General features: G+C 37.0%; 1 protein-coding gene across 1 annotated transcript in view; it reads left to right on the top strand.

Moving 5' to 3' along the window:
• astn2 (astrotactin 2) overlaps window positions 1-25405 on the top strand; it is a 261598-nt gene that overhangs the window by 62052 nt on the left and 174141 nt on the right. Inside the window, exon 3 of the mRNA XM_023338121.1 lies at window positions 4135-4564. Within this exon, the coding sequence (XP_023193889.1) occupies window positions 4135-4564 (430 nt within the window). The remainder of the gene's footprint in view (window positions 1-4134; window positions 4565-25405) is intronic.

Genomic DNA, 25405 nt, shown 5'->3' with positions numbered 1-25405 from the left:
TAAAGTCACTTAGAACTAAAGCTGCAGAGATTTCTCAGGTATGATGATGAACAGAAAAAAAATCTTCATGGTTACATCTGCCAACATGAATTGACCTGGCTTTTTTGTTGAAGATGGTGTAAACATGTGATCAAACAGGAAGGGGAATGGCGATGAGGGAGACAGAACAAAAGTAGTCCAAGAGGAAGTACAAAATAAAACAAGAAATATACAGAAGTAAGAGAAACAAACTGGGACCCTAGAGAAAAAAAAGCATAAACTTACCAGGACAATTAGTTTTTGAAGGCAGTGATGTATAAAAAACATTACAAAATGGGAATATAGCCATTAGAAGTAAGAACAAATGTGGGAGTGACAGACATGACTTTTCAAGAGGAACTGCATTTTTTTACATTTTAAATTTACTTACATAATTCATATTCCTTGAATCTTTGTGCATTTAAAATTTATATCAGATATCCATATGTCGAGTTAGCTCAGAAAAACATGGAGGCTGTTGTAGGCTTTAACGTTCCATGTTGAAAATTTAAAAATACCTACAGTTAGCAGTCGGGCTGTTGCAGTACTCAATAAATCACTTAGTCACATGATAAATTCAAATGAGCTCAATAAATTAAAATTGAAGTAGATAATCCTCAGTTGCATGCTTGTTTGTTTTCACCGTTTCTCTGTTTCTATTAAGCAACAGCAAAAAGGATCAGTTTTCTACCACTGGGGGTGATCCTATCACCAGTGGCCCGTCTTCGTCTTGCTGATAGTCCACAATCACAAAATGCGAAAAGGCCAGTGCAAACTGTGTTAGTGCACACTATGAGAGTTTGCTTAATTGCCAAAGAGATGTTGCACTTTAATCAAGCATTTGAAGAACTGCTGCAAACATTTGATACCCAGTAGACAGTAGTAAGTGTACACTTTTATTTTTTACAGACGTCCTAATCGACGGTATTGGCTCTTTTTCTCTCTGCGCCTAATGACCAATACATTTTGAAGGGCAAGTTTGTTTACAGAGACTTCACAATCCATTTTATTTTGCTTTTGGTTTGTTTATTTATTTTGGATATTTCAAATGTCTTCCAGTCCCAGAGTTAAATACTATTTAGGAAGAAGTTTATTAATCTTTGAGATAATCTTCTAGCATTATTATGGAATTTTGGTCTCAAGAAGACATTATTGTTTATCACAACAATTTCAGTGACAAATTATCTGTTGGTAGTGTAATATTTTCTGGAACACAATAATTGTAACGGTTACACTGAAGTTTGCATGTTTTCACTTTTAACTCTCAGTAGGAGATAGGAGGACTTGTCAGGCTGGATCTGACAGATGGACATTATATATGTCATCTAACTCCACCATGTACCATTGTATCCTAAAGTCAGGCTTACGTCACATATTTTCATTGAGATCAGGCATATTATACAATGCTACAAAAAAACACCAATATAAAACACAAAGTCATACATTTTTATCTTTTATTGTAATTCAGTGATGATCTATTACATCGCTGTTACCAAAAGATACTATAGGCCTCTGTATTTTTATGTGTTTGTTGTTTTAAAGAAAACTAATGAAGACATACAGAGTACAAGGAGGATTTTGGTGACTGCATACCAGAAGAGCTGCTGTCCTGCTGGAGATTAATGGACAAGTTTGTCCCTAGTACAAGTCCTCTCTGTACTGCCTCACCTCTCAGCATATTTGATTTATGAACACCTAGGAGCGCATGAGCTATAATTTGAAAGGGGTTTGTTTTTCCTCATGGTGATGGAATTTTAAATGTTGTGATGAATGAACCCTTGCAGTTTGTATTTATTATTCTGCTTTGATGTAGAGTAGCCAAGAGCTGATGCACGCATGCATATGTATTTCCTGTGTCCGGCCTTTTTCTTGTGTGCATGTGCACATATCATTTTATAAATAGAGCTCCAATGTTAAATGTATGGCTGCAAAAGTGCTGACGTTCACTTTTTCAGCCTGACATTAAAAATAAATCACTAGGTTGCCTTGTCTTGCAGAATCCAATATCACATCACACCCGTTGGATGCTATTGTGAAAAATCAAAGAATAAGTCTTGCCCTCTCTCCCTTTCCGCCACTCTGTCTTTGAATATAGATTTATTTTCTAACCACTGCATGTATGGTGGGGTGTTTGATGTGTGATGGCCACATATTGAATGATCCATGGAGAAATGTGATGCTCCCTGGTGAATCTACAGGGCTAAAGTCTGGGCTTAGAGAAGAAAGAAAGGGCAAGCAGACAAGCAATCGCTGGGCAACAGTGTGTGACAAAAAACCCTGGATATAGCACTGTTACAAAGACATTAATTTCTGCCTCACTATACTCTATTGGGAGTAGAAATACTCCAAGGTCTAGGACAACCCCTTCATTGCTTAAATCCTTGCATTTTAATTGGTTGTAAATGCAATCAATGTTTAGGGTCAGTGTTTAGATTCATTTTACCTTTTTACTTGTTAAGTTACAGCAATAACGTTCAATGTGATTTTGTTGTGCCTTTATGTACTACATGCATGTCATTTTGGCTCTAGGTGATAACATTTGTTGAAGGTATAAATAATAACAAATATATCAACTTTATTCCTGACTTTTCTGGTGTGGTCCTTGATATTCATGATGCTGTTTATTCCTAATGGTCTTTTGCCTCTGAGCCCTTCACAGACTCTCTCTTTTTATACAGAGATAATTGTACACACTGGTACAGACTGTTACTTGGATGACTTCTAAAGATAATTGATTTCTCTGGATTTTGTTTCATTCAGGGCACCAGCATAGGAGAGGCTGAATACAAACATTTATTTTTTTTTTCAGATTTTATTTTTGCCACTTTTGAAACCTTCTCCCTTTTTCTTTCTAGATTAGGCTTCTGATTTGTGTTGGCCTATCGTCTAACATCACAATAAAAAAATTAGAAGCGTGTGAATGTAACATTTGATGAATGGGAATACTTTTCTAACGCTCATGAGATTATGCACTCCATGAAAAAGTACATGAGTAAACATTAAGAAAGAGTTAATTTAAAGTACCAAAGCTATTATATATTTTGCACAATAACTCTCTGGTTTGCATGTGCAAAAAAGTATCTTCTAATTACTTGCTAACATCATCATTGCTACAAAGGAATGCTCTGTCATTCTTATTTTTATTTATTTTTTTCGGAAATAGTTCACACATATTTGTCATCCTTGCTTGCTCTCATTGTATTCCAATGACTTTATAATGTTCATTAGAAAAAAGAAGTTTTTAGTTAAACTTACCAGATCACTCCTCATAACACAACTGCAAAATTGGAATAGTGTTCCAGTTTCTGGATATGCAGCATATCTCTGCCAATGATAATGAATTCAGTTCTTTTCTTAAAGAATAAAGGTTATTAAGAGCTTTTTGATCAGTACAAGTCTTATGTGTATGTCAGAAGTTGACACACACCTATAATGGACACAAATAATTCTGGACTTAAATACACATTTGAACCCATTCTTTTTTGGAGTGGACAAAACATTGCATACAATTTCAATGAATTTTGAAAACAAGAATTGGGGCACAAGTTTGAATTTGTTGTGGATTTCTGTCATCCACATAACAAAATGAAACCTCGAGGTCCAAATGCACTTGATAAACACCATAAACATTTATATAAATGTTTCTTACAACCACATGCTAATTGTTCTGGCAACTGTACTAAAATTGGGTGAAATGACTCTGTCCAGTGATGTATCCCACCTCTCAACCAACGACCACTAGCATCATCCAATAGCAAAAACCACAATGTGTCTGTGACATAAGAAAGGCCTATATTTGTTGAATATTCATGTCTGAGTTGCTGTAAATATAAACTTATAAGCAGGAATTAACGTACACTCCACCCTCACTAACCGTCACTGTAATCTGAATGATTCTTTGTGAAATTTCTTTGAATCTTACAAATCTGGTATCTGAACAGCATTTGTGGACAGTAATTGTGGTTCCTACAATAGAAATTCAGATAGTCATTTTAGGTCAGTTTAGTATTTCTGGCTATCATATGAAACTAGAGCATAATTTGTCCTGAAGCTTTATGTCCTTCAGTGTTTAGATATTTTTTTGCTCACGTTTTGTGTTTTCCTCTTTTTTTTCAGGGGGGACTCATTGCCCTTCTTCTCCTAATTCTCCTCTTCACCCTTGTCCTGTACACCCGTCATCGATGGTGTAAGCGTCGCCGGATCCCGCAAAAAAGTGCCAGCACAGAAGCCACCCATGAGATCCACTACATCCCCTCCGTCCTTCTGGGCCCGCAGGGCCGTGACAGTTACCGGGGCTCCCGGGGCACTCACCAGCATGGCAGCTCTGTCATTGGAATGCCTATCCGCGAGACTCCCATTCTTGATGATTACGATTGCGATGAAGAGGATGGAGTTGGACACTCGCTTAACTCCACACCCAACCAGCTCCACAACAAGTTCAACGACGGGAAGATTCTCGATGAATATGGAATTAATGTTAGCATTGGAGGACATGCAGACATCATGTGCAAGGATGACAATATCAAACACAACTTTGAAAAAACAGGTAAGTTGGTCCTCCAGAAATATTTTTCTTAAAATATAAACCAGTTATAAAAATATGCATTACATTTAAGACCAAAATTATTCATACCCTTGGCAGGTATGCCAACATATTTCTTCTTACTGGAAGTAATATTTTGGAGCATCCCAGCCAGTGTCATGACTTGAGTCTTTTGAGAGTCTGCAGAGGGAGCAAATTATTAAAGCCATGGCAATGGGGTTTTCAACCTCAAAGAATTGAAGCTCAAAATACCAGTGGGAACTTGCAAAAAGTTGGCTATGTGTAATTCTAGACATGCCATTTTGGATGAAATCTAAATAGGTTATTCTTTTTAATGATTGTCCTTTTATATTGTTTGCTTATTTATTGAGATATGTCCATCTCTTTTCCTATCAAACACAAACTGCATGGCTCAATGAGTTTAATTTAAAATTTAAATCTGCCAGAGGCATATGTAATTTTGGACTTGACAGAATGACTTTAATTGAAACATCTAGGTTTATCTATCTCCTTCATCCTGTGTCCTTCTTTTAACCAGATCTCAGAAAAAATATCTTAAACAACTAAGATCTGTTGCTCAGAGAAGGTGGTTGTGTTGCTTTAAGCATTTATAAATCTGTGGTCTCTCTGAGTGTTAAATCTTCCAAACCGCTAACCTAGATTATGCACTTTTGCAACCCATCCAAGTCCCTCATATCACGGTTTGTACTGGGGTTATGTTTTCCTTGATCTCATGCAATATGTTATCTTTTCTATATAAAATGAGTAAGGTTCTTGTATCCTTAATAAAACATGCAGTCTTTATTTTTTTTATGGCAGAGGCTGCAAACTCTCAGTATTATGAAGACAGACTGATTCCTCCCGAGCCCCAGAGTCCTTGACTTTCAAGTCAAGTCATGCAGCTTAATATATTCTGTGAAGGTCAAGTGATGGCAACCAGTCAGGTAGACACTGTGGTATGAGTGCTTGACCTGCTCACCCTTCCTGAACATAAACTATGTTTGGAGGTTATCCATTTAAAGCAAATGATAAAAATAAAATAAAAATGTAAAAATTGCCATTTTTTTTTAATCTGTCTGTGATAATCTTTTTATTTCACAAGTATTTAAGCAAATTTGTTGACATGGTCCTCTTAAGTCTTTGGTGCTTAGATTTTAATAATTGAAAGGCGCTGACTGAGTTAGAGGATGCCCTCGTCATTCATCCTACAATGAATTATGTATGAACCTGATTGAAATGCCCCTGTGATCTCTTAGTATACACATAACTATTCAACATGCTAAGTATTACTCTGTGCACTTAAAGAAAGTTTATCTGAAAATAGAACATTATGTCAACCTTACATCTGAATTTCAGAATTTGATGAAAATACAGTATTTAGAAATAGAGGTAGAGAAAGAAAGGGGCAGTTAAAGAGAAAATAATTACTGTGTTTCTTTAAAATTTAAGAGCATAATGTTTACAAGGACAATGGCAGAAATAATGGTGAACTTTTTTGCTTTTTGGAAGCATTATGTTTATGTAATGCTGTCTAAGTCTAAGAGGAGAGCAGAAGGAAAAAAAAACTGACATAAGATATCAGACTTGGAATCAACTTTATTGGCCATGATTGTGTTCACAAACAAGGAATTTGACTTTTGGTTTCAAGAACTCAGTGTACAGATATAAATATGAACATCAATGGATATTAAATGACAGGCAGAAATAGTAAACAGGCTAAAAGATAAAAGAACATTAAATGTTTTAAAAATCTTAGGACCTCAAGCTTGGATTTTTTTTAACAGTCAAGTTATACTCGTCAAGTAACCTTGGCCTTTTACATATGTGATGAGAAAAAATTAATAATTCATAATAAGGAATGAAGATAATGTGAACATAATGTCTTTCCTGAAGGGGTGATCTTATCAAGTTGATAACACCGAAATGTGAGAGGGAACAAATGAGTTAGGCAACAGACAAAATGTAAATTGTCTCATTATCAGCAACTCAAGCAACAAGGTTATAACACAATGGTATTTGTCATCTGGAAATCTTCCCTTATAAAGAAATTATAGTTAGCAATTATGGTAGCATTTATAGAAATTATAGTTGTGTTTGGATAAATTTGTATTGAAGTTGCTTCCATCACTTACAGTTTGTGCGGCAGCACTGTGACACAGAAATAGACTAAAAACAATCTGCGAGACTCCCATTCTTGAGAGTCCAAAAATGTTTGTAGGGACTGTAAACAAATATTTTCATACACCAGTGCTGAAGTTAACCTCTGATTAATATTTTTTCTTTAATCAGAGGCTAACTAAATTAGCCTCTGATCAAATCAAATCTTGATTTTAGATCTAAATTTAGATCTAAAATCAAGATTTGATCTAAATTTTGATTTTAGATCAAAATCTAAAATATTCAATATTTTGCTTACCAACAGATTGGCTGCTCATGATAATTTTTTTAAACACACTTTACTATTTGCTACACCTTTACTTTAAATTTTGAAAGAAAAATTTAAAATAATGCTGAAGTTTGCATCTGATTTTAAACTTCGCGTGTGGCTCAGTTGAGACTTTTTAACTGTTTCTTTTAGGTTTATGAACCACACTTCAATCACATTAAATCAATTCTTTAGGTTAAAATCGAAATTATTGGGCATAGATTTCAAACTTTACCACATTAACACCTGATAATTCTATAATAAAAAAAGATTAAGAAAAACACAGTTTGTGATGTGTGAAATCTTCATTTATGGACATCAAAAACTCATAATTTTGTAATCATCATTATGATATTATAATGATGAAATAATTGTAAATTGAGTACACAGAAAATAAATTGAGTACACAAAGATTAAACTGGCTATCAATAATCTATCATCTTTTAAAGCGCCTTCTAAAACACAATTTGTCATTTGTGCAACCGTTACTCTTTTTGTGAAAAAAAAAAGGTTTAGATTTGTTGAATATATTGTTGAAGCGCTATGTATCCTTTTGGGTTCTGAGCTGAATGTATTAATATTAATAGTATTCATATTGAATAACTGCTGACCTTATTTCAATATTTAACACTTGAGCCTTTCAAAACAAGTGTATACAACATATTATTATTTATGTAAAAGTACAGAACTACATTTGATTGTCAGAATTAGCATTTGATGAGGAAGTGCTTCAGGTCTTTTACTGCACAAAGTGGTTTAGATGTGTTATCAGCTTACTAATCATTAATTATGTTGCATCTAAATTAGAAACAATCTAGTATTTTCCAGGAGAAGGCGAAGGCACACAAATTATTATTTGAATTAATGACTTCTATCTTTCTACCCTAAAGTGGTTAATATTTATGTATTTATATCAAGAGTTTGACATTTATTTTCCATTCTTTGTCAGCAGTTGGTATGTAGTTTTCCAATAACAGTCATTCTATTTTCTGCCCATGCAAAGAGGTACCAGATACAACTGAACTCTGTATGGTATTTCCTCAAGGGATTATATGACTGTTGCTCACAGACTTGTGCATTGCATAAGCTCTTTTTGCACAGAGAAGCAAACGAATGAGAGTTGTCAGTTTCATTATTCTGCAAGATTCGAAAAGCTCCAGGGACGCAATAGGGCCATGTAAATCACCCATACAAAAAAATCTTGTTCTGTGACGGGCATTCATGGCACTGTTATCTATCATACTACTCCACCATAACCCATCAGGCATACCTAACCTTCTCAGGATATCCTGCACAGCAGAAAGCCATTTCAAAAGGGCAAATGTTGCCAGAAGGTCAAATCATGCACATCATGCAGCTAAAGGCATACTGCAGAAACACAGTAATGTTACACAAGCATTGACAGCTACAGGTATTTGGAGAAATGTGTCCTATCAGCTGAGATTTCTGGACCACATTTCTAACTTTGCTATCTTGGTACATGGTCATTTTTGCCTGATTTTTTTTTTCTTCTATTCATTACAAAAAAACTTTGTTACTGTATGACAATGACTTGAAATGACTCTCATACACAATTTCATTTTTAATTGAACAAATTAATTCACAACTGCTTAAAATTTAATTGCACACCATCTAAAAACAAACTTAATCTCACAAATGACTTTTTTTTGTTCTCTAACTTTAAAAAGCCAGGAGAATATTTTACCATATATTTTCACCTTAACACAAAATGTGAATTTTGTTGAATGACTAGTGATATATGGCTCATGACTTGTCCAGACCTTGTTTGTTCGTTTCCTGCATAATGAAGAGAATCGCTTTTTATTCACTCACAACTACTTAGAGTACACTAGTAGGAAAAAAGACATGCTCTCAGCCTCACACCCAGATGAGAAACGACCATTTTAATTAAAATGAAAGTAGAAATACAGCAATTTTTTTTTTTTGGTTCTCATGAAAATTCTGTCAGTCTGTACCAAGAAAGTCCTTCTGATTTGATACATATAATGGCTCATCTATGTTCTGTGATAGTAATTCTAAATGCTATTTTAAAAAATCAAAGTCATCCCTTTAGCATGTGCCTGGACAATTTCTACTCAATGACTCTAGGACCTGGATTTTCCGTTATGAACCTCTTTTGCACATAGCACTTACACTGTTCACAGTTTCAATTTAGCCATTAATCTTTTGTGCCAAGTTACCAGACATATGTAACACAAATCTCTGTGTCTGTGCCTAAATCTCCAGCCTAATCATATGTTACATCAAATATATATACTATATATATATATATATATATATATATATATATATATATATATATATATATATATATATATATATATATATATATATATATATATATATATATATACACTGCTCAAAAAAATAAAGGGAACACTCAAATAACACATCCTAGATCTGAATGAAAGAAATATTCTCATTGAATACTTTGTTCTGTACAAAGTTCCATTTGCACAACAGCAGGTGAAATTGATTGTCAATCAGTGTTGCTTCCTAAGTGGACAGTTTGATTTCACAGAAGTTTGATGTACTTGGAGTTATATTGTGTTGTTTAAGTGTTCCCTTTATTTTTTTAAGCAGTATATATATATATATATATATATATATATATATATCTGTTGAAAAATGTTCAAGAATGTTACCAATCAATATTAGTGTGCAATTCCTGCCCTTTTATTCCTTCTTGTACTTTTGTCTTGCTACTAGACTTAAAATGTCTATGCACAATGGAAAAAAAAAATCCACAATCCTTGTACTTCTGGGGATTTAGCTTCACCTTTGCCACATTGTCATCTTCTCTTCAGTTCTTCTTTGGTGCTCCTTTGTTTCTTTTGCAACCTAATTTGTATTTTTGTTTCTGTTTTGAACATCATACTATTGCTGTGGCTTTTTATTTTGTCTGAATATAAAGTTTTTATCCCCTACATCTTGATGCCTTTGTGCAGCTGTTTCTCCTTCTGCAGCCGTGTGTTTTGCTGTATATAAAAACAAACTAATAAGCCCTCATTATGAACGTAGACCAGACCTGAATTTTCCTTTGAATCGAACTGTTGCTAAAAAGCAAGCTAAAGCTTAGTCTTGTCTAAGTTTTATGATGTTTTATGATGCCATAGCAGTAACATGTCACTTTACCCTTGAAGCATACTATTTCCTTTGTTTTACATTTACAACTATAAAACTTTTGGATTTCCTGGAAGGATTTCAGATAGGTTTTTCAGGTTGCCAAAACATACCTTTTCAAATGCTCTCACAAAACCCAGCTCAAATACATGCCATTTTCTTAGCCATTTTGAGAAGAATACACAGAAACACATTAATGGTTGGAAAGACTCAGAAACTGGAAAGAGCCCGAGGTCACAATTTAAATTGGTGTCGAAGAGTGACTTGTTCTGCAGGTTTCTTGGAAACACCAGTTTCTCAGTACAATGGCCGTTTTGATCAGTGGTAATCAGCATAGACACTCAACCACACCATGATTGAAAACATATACAAGTGGTTTCTGTATGTAAACCAAGTGACAACAATAAATAGGGCACTGCATCATATCGCCTATATAAAAAAATCACATATACGTATGTGTAATTTCAGTTAAGTGTGACCAGTCTGTTTATGTGTAATTTTCATATATTTAGGTTACTAAAAATTATTCTTTCAATTGTGAAAGAGAATAATATCTTTTTTTCGTCAGCTTACTATGTTGGATTTATGTTTAGATGCTATGCCCATATGTATAATCATCATCCAACATTGATGCACACATTTAAATTCGTGCATCAAGCATTTCTCCTTAAATTCATTTAAGTTTCACAATCACTCCACTTTGGAAAAGAATTGGTAATCAATCACAAAATGCCTAAAATAAATTGCATGCATGCTCACAGTGATTAAATATATATAAAAATTCCCTTCTCACCCACCACGGGTGGTTCTTATCCTCTGAGCTCGGGTCCTCTACCAGAGGCCTGGGAGCTTGAAGGTTCTGCGCAGTATCTTGGCTGTGCCAAGGACTGCACATTTCTGGACTGAGATGTCTGATGTTGTTCCTGGGATCTGTTGTAGCCATTGGTCCAGTTTGGGGATGACTGCCCCGAGGGCCCCGATGACCACAGGCACCACTGTGGTCTTCACCTTCCAGGCCCTCTCCAGTTCCTCCCTGAGGCCCTGGTATTTCTCTAGTTTCTCGTGCTCCTTTTTCCTGATGTTGCAGTCGCTTGGTATTGCTACATCTACCACAACGGCTTTCCTCTGTTTATCCACTACGACAATGTCTGGTTGGTTCGCCATTACCATTTTGTCTGTCTGGATCTGGAAGTCCCACAGGATCTTAGCTCTGGCATTCTCCGCCACCTTTGGGGGTGTTTCCCACTTTGATCTCGGGGTTTCCAGTCCATATTCTGCACAGATGTTTTTGTACACTATGCCTGCAACTTGGTTATGTCGTTCCATGTACACTTTCCCTGCCAGTATCTTGCACCCTGCTGTTATGTGCTGGACTGTCTCAGGGGCCTCTTTGCACAACCTACACCTTGGGTCTTGTCTGGTGTGGTAGATATGGGCCTCTATTGCTCTGGTGTTTAGGGCCTGTTCCTGGGCGGCCAGGATGAGGGCCTCTGTGCTGTCCTTGAGTCCAGCTTTTTCCAGCCATTGGTAGGATTTACTGATATCAGCCACTTGGGTTATTTGCTGGTGGTACATCCCATGTAGGGGCTTGTCCTCCCATGATGGTATCTCTGGCACCTCAACCTCCGTTCCCTGTTGTCTGAGACATTCACTGAGCACATTGTCTGTTGAGGCTTTGTCCCTGATGTATTTATGGATCTTAGTTGTTTCGTCCTGGACTGTGGTTCTCACACTCACTAGTCCTCTGCCTCCTTCCTTGCGGCTCGTGTACAGTCTCAGGGTGCTGGATTTGGGATGGAACCCTCCATGCATTGTTAGTAGTTTTCTAGTCTTAATATCCGTGGCTTTTATCTCCTCCTTTGGCCAGCTAATTATTCCAGCAGGGTATCTGATTACTGGCAGGGCATAGCTGTTTATCGCACGGATTTTGTTCTTGCCATTGAGCTGGCTTCTCAGGACTTGCCTTATTCGTTGGAGGTATTTAGCTGTGGCTCCTTTCCTTGTGACCTCATCGAGGTTGCCATTTGCTTGTGGTATACCTAGGTACTTGTAACTGTCCTCTATGTCTGCTATTGTTCCTTCTGGGAGTGAGACCCCTTCTGTGCGGATGACCTTCCCCCTCTTTGTGATCAGCCGACCACACTTCTCTAGTCCGAATGACATCCCAATGTCCGTGCTGTAGATCCTGGTGGTGTGGATCAGTGAGTCGATGTCTCGCTCATTCTTGGCATACAGCTTGATGTCATCCATGTAGAGAAGGTGACTGATGTTGGCCCCATTTTTGAGTCGGTATCCGTAGCCAGTCTTGTTGATAATTTGGCTGAGGGGGTTCAGGCCTATGCAGAACAGTAGCGGGGACAGAGCATCTCCTTGGTATATGCCACATTTGATGGACACTTGTGCAAGAGGTTTGCAGTTGGCTTCAAGGGTGGTTTTCCACAGCCTCATCGAGTTTGCAATGAAGGCTCTCAGAGTCCTGTTGATGTTATACATCTCTAAGCATTCAATGATCCAAGTATGCAGCATTGAGTCATAGGCTTTCTTGTAATCATATATATATATATATATATATATATATATATATATATATATATATATATATATATATATATATATATATATATGCAGTGGCAATGAATTGCCACATTTCTCACAATGTTTCTATTGTGAGAAACATAACCTCACACATTAGCTTTAAATAGTTCCAGCTATCTTTGCACCTTCTCAGTTGTGTAAGGTATTTTATGCAGATTCCCGCACCAAACCAAGTTTGATATGCAAGTAGATAAAAAAAAAAAATGGTCTGAAATAATTTTCCTCACCAGATTTGATTTTTAATGTTTATAGCAAGGGCTTATTTCCTATTTTCATGCTGGATTTTCAGTGTGTCTGGTGCAGTTGGAGGTCAGAGTGTGGCCTGTTATGTTCTGCTGCAGCAGCATTGGGAGACACATCCATTTTTTATTCTGGCCCATGGCAAGAGCTGAGCTATAGATAGAACTTTTTTTATGCTGCCTTGAAAACAGCAAAAATCCTAAAATATGCAAGTAGAGGCCAGACAAGAAAAGTATCTCACTGAAGATGTGACACTGAATGTTTTCCGGTGGGTAGGACTGACAAGACATGAGAGGGTAGATGTTCAAAATTCGCAGACCAAACAGAAAGGGAGGCAGATAGGGTGAAGTACTGTCTGCTCCTGTTGTTTTCAAGGCTTTTAGAGAACTTAGTTATCATTTTGATTTTGTTTGACTGTTTTTTGGCAAAAAAAAAGAAAACAGACCACTCTATATTGGCAAAAGAACTATTGTGCCTTGAACTCATATCCTGTCACATTCAGAAACACAGTTCCATCATTTTATTGTTATTTTATGTGATTGAGCAACACAAAGTATTACATAATTGTGATGTGTAAGAAAAATGACACATGGCTTTCAAATATTTTTGTCTTATTCTGTGTCCCCCTGCCATGAATGCACTCTGTTTTTCTCTGTAAAAAATACATAAATAAAACAAAAATCCAATGTAGCCAATTGACTCTTTTCTCATGTCAGCTAATGAGAAAAAAGTCGTCCACAAATGGGAAAAATAAGGCATAAATGCAAGCTATTAGAATAAGATCATCCACATCAACTGACAGGCCGTGGAAGGAAAAGCAGAACATTGTAACTCTGAAGGAGCTAGATACATTCACAGTTCAGGTGGGAGGATCTGCCAATGAGACAACTATTTCTGATTATTGAAGAGTGTGAAAAGGAAAATCATTGTTGAAAGAAAGCCATTAGAAGTCCCTTGAGCAGTTTTCCACAGACCATGTTGGCGACTGGAAAGAAATGCTCTGGTCAGATGAGACCAAAATTTACATTTTCGGTGTAGAGGCAAAATGCTACATGAAGAAGAAAAATAACACCGTACCCTAAACACACCATCCACACTATTAAAATTGGTGGTGGCTGCATGATGCTTTCTTTAGCAAGGACAGGCAAGTTGGTCAGAAGTGCCTCGAAGATGGATGGAGCTAAATAGGCACCATCCATCTTTTCCATCATTTTCAGGCCTTTTTACTACAAGGCCTGAAGTAAAAACTGTTAGAAGCTACAAAACACTTTGAATGAGATAAAACAAATGGGAAGAAAATTCACCACAGGAATCTCAACACACAGCCAAGGCTGTAATGCAAGCTGCAAATCTGAAATGTTTTATTTCAAAGTCTTAAAATAGCCCTGTTAGAAGAAGTTAGTAGACATTTTTCATCAACTCTGAATGTCTATGAGAGCCTTTTTGCTCGGAAGAATGGAATGAAATCTCAGTCTTTTTATAGTCGTCTTGGAAGAGCTGAAAGCAAAAGCATTGCCACTTTTTTTCAGATTTCTTTGGGGGGGAATTAAAAACCCTGATCCTTCTCATCTACTTCCCAATTATGCTTTACATAGTATTTTGTGATCAAATACAAGTCCTCTCAAAAGCATCAAAGTTTGTGTGTGTAGTGAAACACAATTTAAAATGGTTTAGGGTGTCTGAATACTTTTCTAATGTACTGCATATATTTTAATATTTTTTGTCTGCCTTGCCTTCATATATGTTTTCAGGAATATGTTGCTGTTTTAAAACGATATAAAGGTATTTCTCTTGGCTTTGAAACTTCTCTATTTTTCCAGATATCTATTCATTCATTAAACTCTGTTTTATCAGTGCTCTACCTTCTACACATGTCTCAGACTTAATCTTCTAATGTTTCAGCTCTCTCATGTATCCTCTTGCACAAGATCATTTTTCTTTCTGACACTTTCTTCTTTGTTTCTGTCTAACCTCTCATGTAAGTATCTATCACAGTATCAGAGGAGAGCCTTTTTTACAGACATCCACAATGGACTGCTCCAATTCAAACAATGACAAATTTAATAAATCAGAGAGGCAAATCTGAGCTGGAGTGAAAAAAAAAACAAACTTTGATCTATTTTTTACTTGCTTGCACCATAAGCCATGTTGGATAGGAAAATAAAATAAAGTGAAAAATGAAAGTGATTTAAGAGCACAAGTATGTGTGTGGTTAAAATCAGACAGCTGAGGTGGATGTGAAAAAGTGAGTAAATAATGAAATGTATTAAAAATAGGAATTTAATTTCTTATGCTATCATTTTTTTTCTTCCCACAGGGGAGTAGTAAATTAAAACAGCAGGAGGTCTAGACTCCACAAATCTACAGAAATACATCCTTTCCTTTTAGCCTGCATCTTTGTTGTTAAGCACAAATGTTTGCTGTCATGCAAGCAGAATGCCTGAACAGTAGAAAAAGCCTACTACCTCCTATTTGAAAAAATATGCATCAACTGGCATTGGATGGGAAAATTGTTAATTTTATTTAAGGTTATGAATAGCTTCAAATGTTTGTCAGTAGTCTTGAATCTTGATCAAAAATGAAAAACTGATAGTTCGCAAGAAATGGTAAAATCATTCCAACTATCATTCTGACTCTGAATCGGATAAGGGTTTCTTCATTGTGAAAATCCATCTTGAAAGGTTCATTTAGAGATACAGACAACATTTTCAGCCCATCCATCTTGTGGGGATTGCAACATATTAATAGGATTATTGAAAAATGCTCTTATAAAATGTAACCCCAGAGCTTTTAACTCCTGTTTTAGTGAATGCCAAAAAGAAAATCACAGTTTTAAATCAATACTCTGTTTTTGAAATTGCAGCCTGTGTAGCTTAAAGTAATCTGTATAGAGAAATGGATTCTCAAGCTTGTTTCTAAACTATCATTCTTGTGTGCACATTCATAGCACTGCAATTCATCTTTCAAGCTGCCATGCAAGCTGAATCACCACCTGCCTCGGGGCATGGGGCATAGATGAAGCGTCTGAAAATGTTACCTTGTGTTTCACTGACTTTTGGGCAGATAGGAGATATCCTCTTGAGCCTAAGAGAAATAAGGGTCAAACGCTACGTGTGGATGGGTAATCATGGTCAAAGGTTTCCATTTCTGGCAGACGAAAATTCCCAAAGGCTGCATCAGCGGTTTAGAGGAATCTGGCCTTGTTTTGTTCAACTGGCATCTAGCTAGTCCTTCACTGTAGGTCTATTTTTTGCTGATTTAATGTCTTCTGCCTTTCCTGGTGCTGAGTATCATTTCCAGCAAATGTACAGACGTTGTATCAAATTTGATCATATTATGTAGAAATACCTTTTAGGAACCACTGCTTATGCAATCGAGTGGGTTGTTCTTGCAATGACAAAAAAAAAGTGCTTTTTTTTAAGCTACTGTATTCTGTCAGGGCCACTGTGGACTGGAGTCTGTTCCAGCTATCACTAGAGGAGAAGGGGCTTACACTCTGAAGTAAGTCATTCACACAGCCAATCCATCCACCTATGCTACAGCAGCTCAATCCTGTTCAGGGTTCTGGGGCTTCCCATCATGAAAAGCCAATGGGGTAAAGGCAAAGAATGCAATGGCCAGGTCACCAGTCTATCAAAGATACACACAAGGCAGACAACCACAACCACATACAACAACAGCTGAGGGGAAGTTGGAACTAGTTACCTTAATATTTACTTTTTTGGACTGTTGGTAGATGTTGAAGTACTTACAGGAATGCTGTGCATACACCTGGAGAATGTGCTTGGAGAAAGCTTTGATTTGAATCCAGAGTTTTCTTTCTATGAGACAACAGCGCTAATCACTGGGCAAAAGTGCAGCCTGGGGCTACCAGAGATGAGGACTCAAGTCTGCATCTTAAACTGTAGTAGCACTTAAGTGGCAAAAACAAAGTCTTCAAGCTGGAGGCCTAGAGTCTCGAGAACAATCTTTATCTCGTAAAATCAGGGTAAAACATAACCAGCCGGTGGGGATCATTTGAGTTACTGAATAATGTTGTTTTAAAGAGTTATTGAAGAGCATGGAAATGACTGGTTGTCATGGTGATTTTGTACAGTAAATATGAGTTCAATGAAATGTTTTATAACAGTAAAACCAAGTCAAAGGAGTTATCTGTAACCCCATCTGTTTTTATTTATTACCACCATCTGGCAATCTTGTACTCGCAGTGCAAATACAGTGAACTTCATACCACAACTTTGTCCTTATTCTATTGGTATTAACAGGCTTTGAGTTGTTAATATTCCATAGCCACATGGCTGATTGCTGTAGAAGTATAAAAACGACCACGTAGATATTTATCAAGCTGAACTCTGTATTAGAACATAATTTTTAAACTGCAAATTGGATTTTGTGAAGAAGATGTTAAAATGTAAAATATTAGAGTTTAACTGAGGTTAAGAGACAGTGATGTGAATTCATAGCCTACAGAAATGTTGTACTTTAGGCATACTAGATGGCATGGCTTCATAATTTGAGCATTAACCCGATTCGGGCTACCAGATCGCCGGCGATCTGAGATGCATACATATTTTTCAAATGCCGGTAGAATTCGAACCACGTAAGGTAGAGCAATTTTTTTTTTTGCATATTAAACTGTAAGAATTGCGCTTCCTTTTCCGACCCTAAACATCCCCCCCGAGTTGCTGTGCGCGCGCAGACGAGTTCACAGATTTATAGTAAAAAGGATGGGTCCACAAACATGATGTGGCATCCATCCCTATATTTGTAGATCAGCTCGGGTCTGGCCAATCACTTCCTGTGTTGTTCTGACGTTGACAGAATGAAATACTACGAGATTTCATGAAATGTCACATGACTTCAGGTGAGATTTCATGAAAGTCATTTCCGTTTCCTGCACGTGCTATTTGGCTCTGCTCTTGCAAGGCAAACACCCAAAAAAAAAAAATTATGGAAAGACACGGAGTAAGAAGATTTTACTCTGCGTCCGAAGTCTTGGAGCTCGTCCAATGTGCAATGTATCTTCTGCACTTCTTTTTTCTGATTGCACTGATAAAAGCATTTTTTTTATTTTCCCTCGTTTTATTGTTTTTAGAAAATTGGCTGTAACTTTGAAACGAAGCTTTGAAAAAACTCCAAATAAATTGTGTTTGGTTTAGAAGGCTTGTGTGCAACTTTTTTGTATTGGGAACTTTGGTAAATAAAGTTAGGAAACTCTTCATATTTACAAAAATATGTCAAAAAAATTATAAACGGATGGAGTTCTTGTTATTGTTTTGCAAATTTTCTATTTTTAATCAGTTATTATTGATAAATGGCATACAAACTTGGAAAGGAGGACTTATAAGGATTTTATAGATGTAAAGAACATTGGAGTGCTCCTAATAATGACTCTGCAGCATCCAAAAATGTAAAAAGATGCTCATGCGGACTTTTATAATGGTAGTCCTAAAAGGGTTAATTTTAGTCAGACTTGAAACCTAACAGACAAATGATATGTAAACAAGACCATTCATGCTTATTTACACTTACTCAAAAAAATATATGTAGAATTACTTATTGACCTAATATGTAAGACTATACAGAGCAAAGAATCAAACCATTGTAAGAAACTTATCATCACTATTTATTGGGATTTTACAATCCAAAGGTAATAGTTAAATTTATTATTTTTTATTACCTTAAAACATTAAAAAAATAAATAAATAATGTTTTTGTTGTCAAATCTGAATACAACACTACCAGATGCTATTTTTTATTTAAACTTGAACAAAATGACATGGTACAAACATGATAAAATGTTTTATTCAATCACATTTACCACAACAAAAAATAAAATAAAAAGTTTGACTTTTTTATTTGTTTTCACTTTTAACAGAAAGTAATGTTAAAGTGAATGTTCATTTGGTGCATGGTGTATCAGCAAATGTATAACAATCTATTCCTAGGAGACAGCAGTTGGCAGTGAATGACTTGTTAATTTTAAACTTTTATGTGTTTCACCCGAGTTGTAAAGCCTTTCCTGTCACCTTAGTGCACCCTTAATAAGAACACCGAATGTCTGTCCAGAAACAAATGGCAGTGTATTTGACTCCTCCAGATCTACGTGACTGCATTTTTTTTTACCAATTAGATCCCAAGGGGGGATACTGCGAAATCAGAGTTGCAGATGGAAGACAGAAGGAGAAGCAGATAGATTGCAATGTGTCTGGAGTGGATGTTCCAGCAAAATCTTTTTTCACTGTTTTGGTATATTTACATATTTACCTCAGAATAAAGATGTCTTTTTCAGAAAGTTACACTCAACTATTGTGACCAGATTTTTTTCCTTTTAAGGATTAGACATATTTGATTTGCTTTGAAAGAGTCCTGCACAATTCTCTTAATGAAATCTGAGAAAAATCGCAACATATATTTCAATGCTTTTCAAGTAATATTTATGAACAAAAATGCATAAATAAAACTGGGGATGGGGGAATTGTACTAATAAATTAAAATAAAAACAAAAATGCAGGATGCAAGTCAGAAAAATAAAGTAAACAAGCAAAATAGTCCAGCTGAACAGATGCAGAAAACAGAATAGTGTTATCTTCCCACAGTGGGCATTATGGTACCACCTAGAATAAGTTGACTGAGGCAGGATGCTGTTGACATACCTCACTCATGAGACAGTGTTTACATGCGCAAACCACTGATAACAGACAAAAGGTAGATAAGGGAGAGGAAAAGAAGAAAATAAAGGCACTAGAGCTTCAACTGACATTGAACTCAAAGTTAGAAGTTATTTGAGGCTTTTTAAGGGGGAAAATACCTAGAAACAATAGTTTTTCTTGTGGCACAAGTGAATGGTGTACCAGGACAATGGACCTTACCAAGCTCCGCCCACAACCGACCCACGTGACCGCAAGTCTCACAAGCAAAGCCTTGCAGGGTGTTGTTTCTATGTAAACATGACTCGATTAGTGCATCATTTCTACCGGATTTTCACAATATATCAGCTACTAAAATGGACAGAGGAACTAACAAGTTCATGTCATCATCTGGGAGGAGGTTACTGGTTTCTCAGTCACAAACTGGTTGCAAACCTGAGGCCAGCAGGTGTCAGTCAGTTATGGTAGATCTGAAATTTGGTTTGATGACGTCAATATGAGAAGCTACAGACTGACAGGAGGAACCAAAGAGCTTCGTAAAGGTAAAGGCAAATCTTCTGAAGCTGGGATATAATTAATTTAATTTCACATAATTACCACGGTAGAAGCCATTTGTTTGTTAAAATTTAATGAAATATATTTGTTCTATTTGATGTTTGTTGTGAATGACGTAAACTCACAAACGAACGAGGTAATTAGTCCGACGTTTAGAAACTACAGCGGCTGTAATGCGCCACAGCAAAGGGAACCAAAGGTAAAATAACCCGAACAGGTGATCAACTCAAAACCACTCTTACCTTTTTACTCTCTCTCTCTCTCTTTGTAGTTTAATATGGGCATATTTAGAGGACTAGATCTAGCTTAAGCTAGTACAGTAGAATCAATTACAGGGTATTAGGGGAAAAGTGGTAACGTCTATAATAAATGTTTGAAACTGATGTGAACTGATTTCCGGTACATGTAACAGAGTAACTTTAACACTTCCTATCAAAAGATAACACAACCCGTCAGGATACCACCGAAATCTTAATAAGGTTGGGTCGGAGAGTGTATCGAAGTTTAGATACATGTAGCAAACTTCTATAACGGCTGTTTTACGACCGTTACAGCTACAAACCGTAATTATGAAACGAAATCACTCTTTTTCCCTCGAACGTCTAAACACGTCTAGCAAGTAATTACGAAATCAGCACTGAATGAACTTGTAAATTTACATTTTAGCGGGGACAGTTTCCACCAGCTTCACACTACTAACCTGTACACAAGAACAGCTTTAGCGAACGAAGAACGACCGCCATCTTTTTCCCCAAACTCTGTCTGAGGCGCAAGGGGGAAGGGGGCGGGGCTCCTCACTCTAGGTCTCCTGGTGAAACGCTGTCTATAATTTGGCTCTAACAAAACTGGCTCTAACAGGGGTCCTTGAAGGATCCCTGGCCTTCACGGGCCCTCGCGTCCACGTTCGGTGCAACCTGAAAGAGCGTAGGGACACGACTTCACAGGCCCTCGCATACAGGTGCTGGTGCGAGGGCTTTCACAGGCCAGGCCAGGTCCATGAAGGATCCCTGGCCTTCACGGGCCCTCGCGTCCACGTTCGGTGCGAGGGCCTTCACAGGCCAGGTCCATGAAGGATCCCTGGCCTTCACGGGCCCTCGCGTCCACGTTCGGTGCGAGGGCCTTCACAGGCCAGGTCCTTGAAGGATCCCTGGCCTTCACGAGCCCTCGCGTCCACGTTCGGTGCGAGGGCCTTCACAGGCCAGGTCCTTGAAGGATCCCTGGCCTTCACGGGCCCTCGCGTCCACGTTCGGTGCGAGGGCCTTCACAGGCCAGGTCATTGAAGGATCCCTGGCTTTCACGGGCCCTCGCGTCCACGTGGTGGAGCGATGGCCTTCACAGGCCTTCACATTATCACGTGGTCGACTTATTCAAGCACTTCTGAAGGAACAGCCTGCGATGTCATCGATGACATCACGTTCGTTTTGTCGGTCTGATGTCATCAGTGACAGTCAGGGACGGACGTGATGTCATCGATGACATAGCAGGCTGTTACCTCAGAAAAAATATTTTTTATACCTATGTTACATGTCTCAGCTGTATTGAAACAGTTGTAACAATGGATGTTTGTTTTGTTTTGTCTCTTCTTCTCCTTTCTTCCGAGTGGGAAGCCTGTAAACAAAAACAGCTTTAGTGAACGAAGAACGATCGCCGTTTTCTTCCCCAAATTCTGTCTGTTTTATTACAAATTGTCAAAATCATGAAATCATGCAATCATACATTGAACATTCCTTTGTGCATTCATGTCCATATGTCCTTCCGTTGCTCCAAAACAACCATATTCCATCTACTTCAATAAACAACATCAGCCCCCACCAGCTGTGACAGCATCCCTGGGCCAAATCAAAACAATTCAACAATCGATTTAAATCTTACAGATTTACATAAAAAGAAAACTATTCCTGAAGTTCAGTGAAATTGTAAGGCTACTAATTTCTTTGAATTGTAATAACTCTGAAAAATGTAATCATATTATTAGTTCTATAATTTAGGCACACCTGTTGCCATAGCAACCGCCTGCTCCCCGCAAGATGAGCAAAGATTACATTAAAAACATAACATTCAGTCCATTACGGTATCAAGTTTCCAGGCTTGATATTTTTTCATCGATTATTAATCAGCGCTTCCCTTAACACAGCGATGGTTGATTGACCAGCTGTACTTGGTGCTAACGTGGCTAACACAACTAACAGTTTAGTCCAAAGCCTTTTCTGCTAAAATAAAATCTTTAGTGTATGTCAGATACAGTACACATTGCATATTGATGTGTTTAGCTAACATAAGACTGTGTAGCAGACAGGCTTCAAGGTGTAGAAGTTGTATCAGTTCTGCCATTATGCTGTACTTAGCTAACGGGAAGCTAAGTGTGTTTGTGAGACGGCCACGCACGTGACCAGGTAGAATGGGCATCAGCCAATGAAAAGCGGCCCCTCTGGTAAGGTCCATATGCTACCACAATTCACCAATTTTCTGTGTTATTTTCATGACTAACATTGAGATTTTCTTTCTTTATTGAGAGTAAAGATATGTGTATTGAGTGTAAGCAAGTTTGTGAATATGTACACATACTTTCCATCACATAGACCATTTGAGACATAATTGTTTTGCTTTGCTTTTAATTCTATTCAACAGCCTTTGAGCAAAATGTACTTTTATAATTCATTTTTAAGTGACTCATTGCACTAAAAAGCTTTGTGTTAAATCTGTCTGCTTTTTTTCTGTCACTGCTTAATTGAGTTGTCTTACTTGGCTCAAACTGTTTTCTTTAAGTTTTGTTTACAGCAATTTGATTATATCTGCATGGTATAATAACTTCTTAGATGTCACTGTTGCACAACGTGGCTAATCCCAAGGTTTTATTAGAACTCATCATGGCCTAATTTGCTTATATATGTATAAATGGCTTAAATAGCTTCTTCACTGGGGCAAGCAGGAAGATGCTACTCCCTCAAGGCACGTACTTCAGTTTAAATCAGCATTGCTAGAAACATAGGCGCCAATACATTATCTGTTTCAGCATCAAACCCTGTGGTGAACCTTAAAACCAATGTTGTTTCCAGACAGATTTTCTTTGTCTTCTTTTGTACTAGAAATTGAAACAGTATTCCAGTGTGATGGCTCTGCTGGAAATGTTTTTTTTTTCCCCTCTAGCTGCAAGACGATACAAGATATACAAAAGATAAGAGTACAAAGGCACACAAGGCCATGTGAGGTTGACAGAATAAGAGATGAACTATTTAGAAAAAAAATGCTGAATTCTATCAAACACAGTAAATTGAAGTAGATACTAAAGAGACAATTAAGCTAGTCTATGTCAATCACTGGTATTATACACAATAACGTATGAACACAACTAAAACCCGGACAATGCAGAAAAGGCACAACTAAACAAATATACCTAATAACCTATATCAGCTAAACCTGTATAAAAATTCAATGACTGCTATCAAATAACATAGATAATATCATCCACAGTCTAGATAACTTTTGATCAATCTTAAGATCTTTTTTTTAACACTTTGGCAAACAAAATCTGTGTCCAGCATTTTTTTCTTGCTTTAAGTTGTCCCATGTCTACATTTTAACAATTTAAATCTTTTCCTGATGCTGCTGTATTTATTTACAAGAAATACATTAGCCATGAGCCATGCTCTAAATACTAACTCTAAGTTACAAGAAAAGAAAAGAAAAGAAAAAAACACCCTAAGCTTCTTTTGTCAATAGTGCAATAAAAATCAATTTGCACTGTTGTGCATTTCACAGAGTGGAGACCAAATTTGCTTGCTCAATAGACCATGAGGGTCAGTTGCTCCGCGCCACTCAACATGCATCTTGCATTCTGCCTCTGTCCGTTGGCTACAGTAGTCAACTTTAGATTAAAGAAATGCCAAGATGGAAAAATGAGCAACATGAACTGTGAAAGTTCATATGAAAGCAATGATAGGTTTACCATAGAAATGCTACTTTACTGTATTTTTTAACTTTAAGTTTGATTGTTTTTTGGCATTATCAGTAAACGGTGGACTCATGTAAGCGGTACTCAAACATAACACATTCTCTGTTCAGCAGATATATGGCACTTTGGGAAAGTATTGGCCATTACAAATTTTATCTGCTTTTCCTTTTTTGTCGCTGTGAAATGTCCCAGATCATCATACTAATTTTACTATGAGATGAAGGTAACTTGAGTGAATACAAATACAGTTTTCAACTATTTTATTTAAGGGGAAACCCTACCTAAAGCAATCTATTTAAAAATTCCTTAAATTAAATGTTATTAATAGCTATAATTCTTGTAGAAGCTGATTTGAAATTCATTTTTCTCATAGTTTTTGCCTGAACGTGTTCATCAATGTTTATCTTGCATATTTTTGTAGGTCAATAAGAGTGAATGTCTTTTTTTTTTTTTAAGAATTTTCATTTAGAGGAGTAAAACTAAGCATAGAAGATTTTAGCAGTGTTCAAAAATACATTCATGGGCAGTTCGGACTTCCATTTCTTCATAATGAAGGGGTAAATTACAAGAAAAAAAATGCACTGCAATACACCGTGACCAAAATAACTCCATGAAAAACAAAGCAGATGAAGCTGAGCTTAACTGCACATTAGCCTGAACAAATGTGCATCATAATGTTCAAACTGCAATGGCTTTGTTGTTGTTTTCAATCAAGACCTGTGTGAGCAATTGTATTGTTTTCACCTGTGTCTTCATCTCCTCTTCCTGGAAGCTCATTGGCATGCATGATGATACTTGACTGGGTGCAACATTTCACCATTATTCATGGACAGAGTACACCTCTGAGCCAGACTGACAGATCAAAAGATGATGATGATGGGTTGGGGCTACTGGTGTTTTGGGTGATGAATGGCCCCATCGTTCAGAGATGGCTTTGCTGGAGGAAGTTTAAGGATGTTTTTCATCGAGTTGTTAAATTTTCGACTTCTGATACACACTGCTTTCAAATGTGATCCGTGCTTATAGGCGTGTGCATGTGTGTGTCAAATACAAAGAAGGGACAACATTCTAAAGGTACGCTTAACTTTTTTGCTACCACAAATGTACTAAAATGTGTAGAATCTCCCTTATTTCCTTTTGTGTTATCCTTTATTGAACAAGGGAAACCAAAACCCTCTCCCAGCCCCCCCTCTTTCCCTCCAGCTTGTTGTTTTGGAGTCATTCATCAGGAGAAGTGAGACTGAACAATCAAGGGAAGCGCTGGCAGGATCCCTGTAGAGATG

The sequence above is a fragment of the Xiphophorus maculatus genome, chromosome 8, assembly GCF_002775205.1.
Source record: "Xiphophorus maculatus strain JP 163 A chromosome 8, X_maculatus-5.0-male, whole genome shotgun sequence".
In the NCBI taxonomy this organism is placed as follows: domain Eukaryota; kingdom Metazoa; phylum Chordata; class Actinopteri; order Cyprinodontiformes; family Poeciliidae; genus Xiphophorus; species Xiphophorus maculatus.
This window is presented reverse-complemented; position numbering and strand designations above follow the sequence as displayed.